The sequence below is a fragment of the Primulina huaijiensis genome, chromosome 12 (assembly GCF_012295235.1).
Source record: "Primulina huaijiensis isolate GDHJ02 chromosome 12, ASM1229523v2, whole genome shotgun sequence".
NCBI lineage: Eukaryota > Viridiplantae > Streptophyta > Magnoliopsida > Lamiales > Gesneriaceae > Primulina > Primulina huaijiensis.
The window spans coordinates 16905395-16915863 of NC_133317.1; the positions used below are offsets into that span (position 1 = coordinate 16905395).

The 10469-nt window shown below is 31.4% G+C and overlaps 1 protein-coding gene and 1 pseudogene across 1 annotated transcript; one reads left to right on the plus strand and one right to left on the minus strand.

Annotated features, from left to right (window-relative positions):
* The first annotated feature begins 798 nt into the window (after positions 1-798).
* LOC140989436 (ubiquitin-ribosomal protein eL40 fusion protein-like) lies at positions 799-2183 on the plus strand (annotated as a pseudogene).
* Positions 2184-2455: 272 nt separating this feature from the next.
* LOC140990675 (uncharacterized) lies at positions 2456-3478 on the minus strand. Its single transcript, XM_073460496.1, has 2 exons — positions 3083-3478; positions 2456-2942 (listed from the first exon to the last, which is right to left on the minus strand). The coding sequence occupies exons 1-2, from the start codon at positions 3398-3400 to the stop codon at positions 2667-2669; spliced, it is 594 nt and encodes a 197-aa protein (XP_073316597.1). The 5' UTR covers positions 3401-3478; the 3' UTR covers positions 2456-2666.
* Positions 3479-10469: the final 6991 nt, after the last annotated feature.

The window sequence follows — 10469 nt, forward strand, 5'->3', positions numbered from 1 at the left end:
AAAAACCTTATAGGCTTTTATACTTGTCGTATCCCTTACCGGGAGTGTGGGATGTCGTCTTAACATCCTCCCAGGATTTATAACAAGTTTTTGAAAAAATTATTTTTATTATTTCTAACAATAACATTATATTATATATTACATATATAAACAATAAATAAATAACAGTAAAATAAATATTATTACTTTTGTTACCTTTTTCTTCTGTTCGGAGCTTGGAAAAATATGGAGGACTTTTAGAGACTTTTAGAGCTTCGTGCTGATAACGTGTTGTAAAAAAAAAAAATTTACGGTAAAATGTCAAAATCTCAAAATTATCACACTACACACTTTATAATATTTTTCTCTCAACTCAATTGTGATTTTCTTCACAAATGAGAGATCTATTTATAGAAAATTTTTACAAATAATCCAAAAATAAATTACATCATTACCTTCATCATCACACACAAATTTCAATATTCAACACCTAATTTTACCTAATTTTCAACATTCAATATTCAAATATTCAATATTAAAATATTAAATTTCAACAACATTCATTTATTTACAATTTTATTTTTTTTAAAATTTGTTTGAAGCTATTTAATTATGTGTAATCATATTTTTTAATTATGTTTTAAAATTTAATTATGTGTAAAATATTTTTTAAAATTGTGTTTTAATTATTCAATTTTTTAAATACCAAATTATTAATTTGAATTAAAAAAAATTATTTGAACATCCAATGAACGACTTCTCACGCCAATGAACATGCCCATTAGTTCTTGAGATGTCGTATGAACCGAGTAGATCTAAAACCCCGAATTCTATTCACATCTGTCAACAGTCGACTTGGCCGCAGCTGAGACAGAACCATTAAAAAAAGTGCAGATTTTTGTGAAAAATCTAACGGGCAAAACCATAACCCTCGAGGTCGAATCGAGCGGCACTATTGACAATGTGAAGTCCAAGATTCAGGACAAGGAAGGTGGGATTTTTTTTAAAAAATATTTTTATGATAATTGGATTCTACGTTTTCAGTTTCGGTTTTTTTAGTTCGAAGATAGGGAGAAAACGATTCGTTTGTTGCTGTATGGTTTTGTGTTTTTCTTCCCTGATTTATAGGAATCCCGCCGGAACGGATCAGCGGCGTCTGATTTTAACCGGAAGGCAGCTGGAGGATGGACGAACCCTTGCTGATTATAGCATTCAGTAAGGTTCTTTCTTCTGTTCTAATTGGTGATTGGTCATTACATTTACATGGTTAGTTTAGGTTCAATGAATTCGTAGAGTCAACTCTGAATTTGGTTCTGAGGCATAGGGGAGGAATTATCGAGCCTTCTCTTATGGCATTGGCTAGGAAGTATAACCAGGACAAACTGATTTGCCGCAAGTAAGTGGCATAATTTTTTCTTAAACGTTATTTATTTATTCTTGATGCATTTGATTTGTATGATGTGATATATACTGTGCGAAGTTGTAGAGATTTCAATCCCCCGAAAAGCCCCGTCAATGGTTTTTGTTAAGGTCGATATTCAAATTTATGTGGCTGGTCCTCTCATTCAAGAATAAAAGAATTGAATTTTAATGCCAACGGACGAGGAAGGGCGATTACCCCCCTCTCCTCCGAATCACCCCATTAAACTTTTGAATGTGTGCAAGCACCCTTCTTTTGGATGTGGATAATTATGCAAGGAAAGAGCGTGGAAGTCATTTCTCGATTGTATTGAGAAATTTCTTAATGTGGATCACTAGTGTCATGCATAACATCTGCACATGATTATCATTTAAAGTTCAATTTTGATCTAACTTCTGGACGGTACCTAATGTTTCACACGCAGGTGTTATGCCAGCCTGATCCCTCGTGCTTTCAATTGCAGGAAAAAGAAGTGTGGACATAGCAACCAGGTTTATATCTGTGATATAATCTTGCCACTTTCTTTTTACACTTTTATAGCAATTGAGGCCAAAGAAGAAGATCAAGTAGAGGGCTTGCTTGGATCAAGATCATTCCTCTTTTTGCGTTTTGTTTCTGTCACTAATTATATCACATACATTAGGCACATTTCCATTAAACATAAACGCAGCCCTTCTGTCACCTGCAACCATTACGTTTTCTTGAAATGAATTTGGAATTTATTCTGCTTTATCCTTTGTTATAATGACAAGATATTTTTTTAACGAGGACTTAAATTTGATCACGTGTAAGTGGAGTAAAATGAAGTATTGGTGAATAGAGGGATGATTAATTTTGATATTCGAATGCATAAAGAACCAAAATTGTAGTACCCAATGTAATTGAATAGAAATTGATGTTTTGTCCTTTGATTTTTATACTAGTAATTTGTTTCTGGTGTTACCATAAGTTGATTACGCTGGATTCTTTCTACGCTAAGCTATGTCTCAGCTTCAAATCCTCCAGAAAATGTTCTTTTCTTTCCTTTTCTTTTTCCCCAAAATACGAAACATCGTGAAAAGAATCAGAATGCCACTGCTAGATGGGCATTTTTATATTCTTAAAGGCCAAAGTAACAGCTGAAGCACACTACGCTGCCAGGAACTAGCTACAACGAGATTTAATGAAAAATAACGCCAACACAAAGTGCAAAACCAGCGTTTGTAACTTTTTGAGCGATGAAATATAATTTAACAATCGAACTATATCTTCCCATAATTTGGTTTCTCTACTCATTCTCCCACCAGTTTTGAGTACTTTCCAGAGACTGCTCGAATAGACCGTCGGAGCATATATTGTTCCACGTTTGAGGTGAAGCTAAGCGACTGATCTCTGCTTCTTCATCTTCACCCCAGCTTACTAATTCTTCTCCTTTATCTTCTATTTTTTCGAAGGGTTTACTGATTTTTTCCCCGTCGGGAATATTTGCTTTGAATCCTCTGTCTCGGTGATCACTCAAATCATCCTCATCCATATTCTTTTCGACGTCACTTAGCTCCTGTAACTGTTTTCCATAATCGACATACACTATCTTTTGAGGGTTTTTTTCATCGTGTCTTTTGAGGAAAGAGAGACTATCCTACCGTGCTGTAATATTAGAACATATTAAAAGAAACAAGAGCAGAATACTTGGAAGTTATATACCTGCCTTTGCAAAGACTCGTTCTCCTTCTTCAAGTGATCAAACTGCAAACACATATTATCATAATTCACTTTGAGCACTTTAAACTCTTGCTCTATTTGCCTTGCCTTCCATCGAGCCCTTCTGTTCTGAAACCAAATGGCAACTTGGCGTGGCTGCAGCCCGAGATCTCTAGCTAGCTGCAGTTTCTTCCTCGATTCGAGCTTAGTCTCTTGATCGAAAATGGATTCCAGAGACTTTATCTGCTCGTCACTAAATCTCCTATCGTTTTTGCTTCTCTTTTTCTCCTGGGATTTTGTTTTTTGATCCGGGGCTTCCATATTTTTGGAACTGAGAGAAAATTCTTGTCTGAAATTTAGGAAATATAACAGTGTTTAATGATGGTGGAGATGGATGTGGGCTCTAAGATTTGGACTTCTCATATTGGATTTATTCAGCCGTAGAGTGTTTCATCTGTTGCTTTCAAGGAGTCGTCCTTTTTTGTTGATGACTATTTAGGCCTCCATGCATTTTTTTTTGTCGTGGAATAAAAGGAAACTATTTAAATTTATCATGTATATAATTTTAATAACCACGATATTAAAAAATATTAAATATTACCAAGAGTAAAATATAAAGTTCTAAGAAAGTGTAGGAATTTTTTTTAAAAAATGTATCAAAACTATATTATCCAACAGCTTGGTTAATATCGTTAGTTTTTATATATAAGACGTTATGACAGATTTATGTATGTGAAATGGATTGATTTAATCCATATTTGCAATGTAAATTAATAGTTTTTATAGTAAAGTAATACTTTTTATGAGTCGAATTGGAAATTTGTATCACAAAAATAATTCGTGAGATGATCTAATAAGAGTTTTTGTGTTAATAAAACTAGTACATATAAATATATCTTGGATATGTCACAGTGTAATATATTAATATAGCGATTTTTTTTTTAATATTATAGCGAATCAATTTATGCTAGCAACCGGTTTAATTTATTTTATTGGTAAGTAGGGGTGTGAGGGTGCAAGGGATATTCTTGTGGACAAGGATGTATTAGTAAGAGTGGAGAAAAATACCGAATTTTTGGTATACTGATGTTATTGTACCGAAATATATCAAATTTATCGAAATTTTTAGTATATCGAAATTTTCGGGACGGTATGGTACCGATACCGAAATATTAGGTACGGTAACAGTATGGAATTTGAAATTTTCGATATATACCGAAATACCGAAATAATATATATATAATAAATATTTTTAAATAATAAAGTTAAATTTTTTAAAAATATAAGGTATTTTTTGGTATAAAATGATATATATCGAAACCGTACCAAAATAAAGAATTTAAGTTCTGTTTGTATTCATCATGTTGGAATAGTCCAAATCAAAGTTCAGTGAAGCAATTTAAACTGTTGAGAAGTCTTATTTTTGTCGCCTAACCTTATAGCTAGCTAGAGGACTAGATGCTGGGCCTCGACTTATTAAAAAGCTGACAGACTTCAGAAATCACAGGACCTCGAACATTGTTACAAAGATAGCAGATGAAGAAGTCGCATATGTTGCGGTTGAAGTTTATTGGTGTTTATTGATATCTTGGATCTCCAGACACATGTTGCTATTGATGTTTATTGTCTTGATGAATTTGTTTTGTATATGTCTTTCCTGGTCTCTTTGACTGTCTTGAGGAATTTGTTTAGTATTAGTGATCACGGGCCTTGGAATTACCGTATACCGAAAAGTCGGTACGGTAACAGAATCATTTTTCTCGTACCTGTATTTTCGATACGATATCCGGTATCCGAAATTTTTGTACAATATATTGTACCGACCGCCTCTAGATGTATGGGCACATGTAACAAAAAATGACTGATAAAACGCTAGATGGTGAGGTGAGAAAGATGAAGATCGGTCTTGTTGCTTTGCAACATAAGAGGAACAAAAAATGAGAAGATTTAGTCACAAATAATGTTAAAAAAGGCAAACTGCATTAATATCTTCGTGAAAATTGAATAATGCGAAAAACCCGTTGCGTAAACCAATTATATTCAAAACCCTATATTTGAATATAAAACCCTAATACATTGGGGGGGGGGGGGGGGGGGGGTGGAACCCTAATACGTTTGGGCACAGGGATTAAACTAAATTCACCTCTTTTGAAATGGGTCTAAACCCGATCAAACTAATATAGAAACGGGTCCTAGGCGGTAATAGGTTTTAACGGGCTCGTCCGATATATATATATGTATATATATATATGGCAAAAACTTGTGTGAGACGGTCTCACGGGTCGTATTTGTGAGACGGATATCTTATTTGGGTCATCCATGAAAAAGTATTATTTTTTATGCTAAGAGTATTACTTTTTATTGTAAATATGGGTAGGGTTGACACGTCTCACAGTTTAAGATCCGTGAGACGGAGACCCACTCTATATATATATGTGTGTGTGTGTATATATATTAATAATAATATATTTATATTTTATATTATATTAAATAGAAAATATCATACCCCCCGAACTTAATTTCCAATATTATCGTCCTTGTTTCTGACTTATTATTAAAATGTTATGATTTTATTTGATTTGGATAGATGTATTAATTTTTGGATTTTTCTTATTAGGTATTCACTAGAATTTAAAATATTTATAATGCTTAACGGATTTGCTGGTCTAACCTACATGGAATCCGTCATGTTTTGGGACGAAGACGAGCCCTGGGTTTTCTAAAAATGAGGTGGGAGAGTCTTGGATCAAGACTCGCTTCATTGTCATCTCTAAGTTAAAATATGTTCGATTTTTGAAAACAGAAGGGTATGAAAAGCTATTAATTTTATTAAGAGTATTTTGTGACTTTTCACATTTTTTGCCCTTATGTTAAACTTAAAGAGTATGCACGTTGGCTCTAGAATTCAAGTAATTCAACTTGAAAGTAGAAGTGAGGGAATAGAAAGGAGAATTAGTAGATGGAAATTAATGAGACAAAAATATTGTTGTGGTATAATGATTACTTATATTATCTATACAATTTAAAAAATTGGAGTTTCATTATCACTATTGTTGATATCCGAATGAACTGGGTGAGAGAAGTCAGGGCAATCCACCGGATTGTATAAGAGTTTTTTTTGTTTTAAGGAAAATGAGCAAGGTAAGATATATGGCTTCAAACGTAACCTGCAAACAAGGAAATGAACTCGTGAATGGGTGCCGGAGGTGTGTCCGGCGTGACCACTCCGATGCTTAAGTCAGCTGGTTGAAGAAGAAGGGTAAAATGGTTGTATATGTGCGGATATACGTGAGTATGTAAAAGTTCAGAATTTCATAATCCTTTAAATGAGATGCATACCTGCTATTTATAGCAGAAAATCCCATTATTACCTAGTTTTCAGTATCCCCAGCTAAGTAAGGTAAGGCAACTGTCCATACCATATTTCTGATGACTTTTTTGACACGCCAAACCCCTGTAGTTCTGACAGTAATGATTGCCATGCATAAGGTAGCCCATACTGCTGCACTCGAATTTGGTGTGCTTCTCGAGGTAGCCTAGGTAAAAAGTTCTCGGGAGCTTGCATGAAAGACCGGACACATGGTAGCTCAGAGAGAAAATGTCCCGGGCATTCGTCTGCCCGGCTACTGAAGAAATCATCCTGCACATTGACTCTAACTTGGGCTATCAATTTAGTATCCCGGGCTATCTATGATCCGAACTTTTATGGAGGTATCAACTATTAACAGATAAAGCAATTCACATCCAATTCTATAAATATATTGAATACGAGTTGTATATATTAATAAATAAATATGAATCTGATTTCATAATTATATGGAACAAAACTAGAGTAATTTTTTTAATGGGTGACGTATAATATTTATTAAAGCTAAACTAGAAAAATAAAAAAAATTATTATAACATAACTACATAAAGTTATTTAATTATATCACACCTATTTATGAAAATTTGGAAGGACAAGAAATAAAATATATGTTGAGTGTTTTTATAAAATTTCACTATGAAGTCGTAAATTTTATAAATCAAATTATTTATTTTTAAAAATTTAAGATCGAATAAGATGTGAATACGGGAACTGTTGCTTTCTCTCCATTTGTAGCTCTCATCCTTACAAGTTACAATTGGATATCTGTGGAATAATAATTTTCCCCGCTTGCTTTGGTTATAGATATTTTGAATTTACGAAGACCATCGAATTTCATTCACAAAATAGACCGACATATTGTTTGAACAAAAAAATATTTAGTTATAAAATACAATTTGTATCTTTCTTATACAAAAATATTTGTCTAACAAAGAAAAATATTATATATAAAATATTAATTAATAAGAGTATAATGTACAAAGGAGCATAATATCAATAAGACTGTAAATGAATCGAGTTAACTCACGAGATTTTTGAGTCCACTCAATAAATAATTGATTCACATTTAAAATTATCGATTTCGAGTATAACTCAAATAAGTTCATATATTTTTTGAACCAAACTCGAATTCAATTTATTTGTGTGACAATCCGTGAATCGTTCATGAGCTAAATTTGTATTAACATTGTATATTAAATAAATATATTTCGAGTCTTTCGAGCATTTAATTTCGAACAATGGTTCGAATAGCTCGCAAACATATTCAAATTTTTTTGAGTCAAACTCGAAATTAATTCGACCCAAAAATTTACGAATTTAGTATCGAGCTCGAATTTGAATGAATAGGTTGATGAATGGATTCGAAATTAGAGAAAAAAAATGTATTTAACTAACAAAAATGATTTCAAATTCATATTAATTTTGGATTAATGGATTTGAGGTGCAGGTTTGAAATTAAATCCACTCAAATATTTCAATTCAAACATAACCTGAAAGAAAATTTAAAAATTTTAAAGACAAAAACGCTCTTATCCTAGAGTAGGACACTATACAAGTTGGCTTCAAATCCATCTCTTATGTAAATCCTCCTAGCCATTATCCTACTGCAATGATTATTGCTAAGAAGAGCGCTCATGTTGTGCCAATTTCACCCAAAAAGGTAATGTTTTACTCTTATGTGTCTTTGTATAATGTTCAAGGATGTATAATGCTCAAGGCTCTCAACTGAGTAGTAAGAGCAACTTTTAATTTATTATGTGCCTAAACGATGTATTCAATAAGTTCTTGTCAATAACCAATTGAGATGTCTATGCCCATAAGAAATCCTGGAGCCACCCATTAATAATAATAGAACTCAGCGCTAAGGTTTCTCATTTTCATATGACTTACTACCTTTTGATCACTTATATCGGCCCAAACATCTTGACTGCAGTTTCCAACTGAAATGGAATATTACTACCGAAATGGAATTATACATCTAGAATAGTCCTAATAAGACATGATCCCAACTTGTTATCAATTTGGAATACTCACAAGATGATTGTTATTTCAAATATATTCTTCAAATTACTTTTCAAATCAAATCATTTCATTCAAGCAGAACCTAAATTTCAAAATTAAAATCAACTATTAAATTACATAAAAAGTAATAATTTATTAAAACATAAATTATTCTAAATTTTTATATATCTATACTATTAATTAAGCGAGAGAGATCCTGATACTTGGCTAACTTTGGGTGAAACTTTTTTTTTTTATTTTTAATTCCAAAATTTCTTCACACATTTGATTATAATATATACAATTTTTATCTTAAATTTTTTTAAATTTAAAAAAATATAGATAAATATATTATTGAAATTTAAAATACAAATAAATATAAGATTAAAATATTTAATTCATTAAAAAAATTAGATGTGTTTTATTTATTAAATTTTTAGATTACTATATTACTCTTAATTAAAAATAAAAAAAATCATTAATTAGATGTTTAGATGATATTCAACTATATAAGCACTTGAAACGTGCAAAAGAACATTAGTATTAGAAAAAATCACAATGTATCAAAACTATTTTCTGGTATTTTATACCTTAGTCATTGAAATTAAAAAATTGAAAGGGACGGTTGCACCCACCTAGGGTGTGCAATCGGTCTATTCGGTTACCGACCGAACCGAATAGACCTATAACCGATTTAACTGATTTTATTTTCAAATAGCCGAACCAATCGAAATATTCATAGAAACCAAATTAACCGAACCGATTTTTAAACACACAAGAAAAAAAAACAATGAAGATTTTATAAATAAAAAGGAACATTGAATAAAAAATATCAATAATAAATAGACCTTAAATGAATACATTATATATTAGAACGGGCTTCTTTCTATTCATAAAATGGGCTTCTTTTTAATATATTAGAATTAATTCGGTTCGATCGATTAATTCGATTTAACCGAAATTTTGCACACCTCTACACCCACCCGCTCCCACCTTGACTCCGTCACTGTACTTGAGTAGTATTAGGGAATGTCGGTAACCTCTAAAACAATGATTATAAATATTTTCTTAACAAATTTGTTAAGAAAAAAAATTATATTTAATTTGATTTATATTTTAGATAGAGTAATATCATAATTATAAAAAATAATAAAATAGATAAATATCATAATGATAGAAGATAATGAAATATCATGCTACATCTGAATTGATATGTTTATATAGTCATCACAGTTATGAAAAAGACAAAATACAAGATGACATTATTTTTGCCCCTATTAGGCTTAATGGATGATTTCTTATTCATAAATTATTAAGTTATTATGAGTTCAAGATCAGTCGCACTGGTGAAATTGGTAAACACACCACACCTATATGATTCATAGTGTTAGAGTATCATGGTTTGAATTGGATTGGGTGTCATGTTATCTCTTGAAAAAATAAATACATCTTATAATGAATCCAACTCTTCATACAAATTTTCTAATTATTAGATTCATATAATTTCATGACATATTCAACCTTAGAGCGAGTTACAAGTGTACTTACAATTCATTTGATAATTTTAATTTTTTTTAAATCTAGGAAATTCGAATTACGTAAATTGACTGCATGCAATATAGGGTTTTTATTAAAACATGTACTAAATTATTTTAAAGCTTTAAAGGTGTGATTATTGCATGGTTATTTATGTCATTTCATGTTTTATTTAAAGTTAAATGCATTAGGACTTTAAGTTGCATTTCGCGCTCGAACGAGGAATGGAGACCGGGGATAATCAAGAAAATGTTTTTATTAAATAATTATTTTTAATTATTTAATATATGGTGTGATTAAGTATGATTTTTGAAAATGGGTCTTGGTTGAGTATTTTTACTCGTCGGGACATATTTTTAACTGGTACGTAAATTTTATCGAGTCAGAATATTTTTTGAGGGTGCAGACAATATTTTCAAATTCGTACCTAAACGAAATATTTTTTGGGAGTGTTTTTGGGTTTGACGGGTTTATTTAATTGTTTAA

Bases quoted from the DNA above. Each gene is read 5' to 3' on its own strand.
- LOC140990675 (XM_073460496.1), bottom strand. From the start codon at position 3,400: ATGGAAGCCCCGGATCAAAAAACAAAATCCCAGGAGAAAAAGAGAAGC. The intron at 2,943-3,082 runs GTATATAACTTC...TATGGAAAACAG, and splicing joins ACGAGTCTTTGCAAAGGCAG to TTACAGGAGCTAAGTGACGT.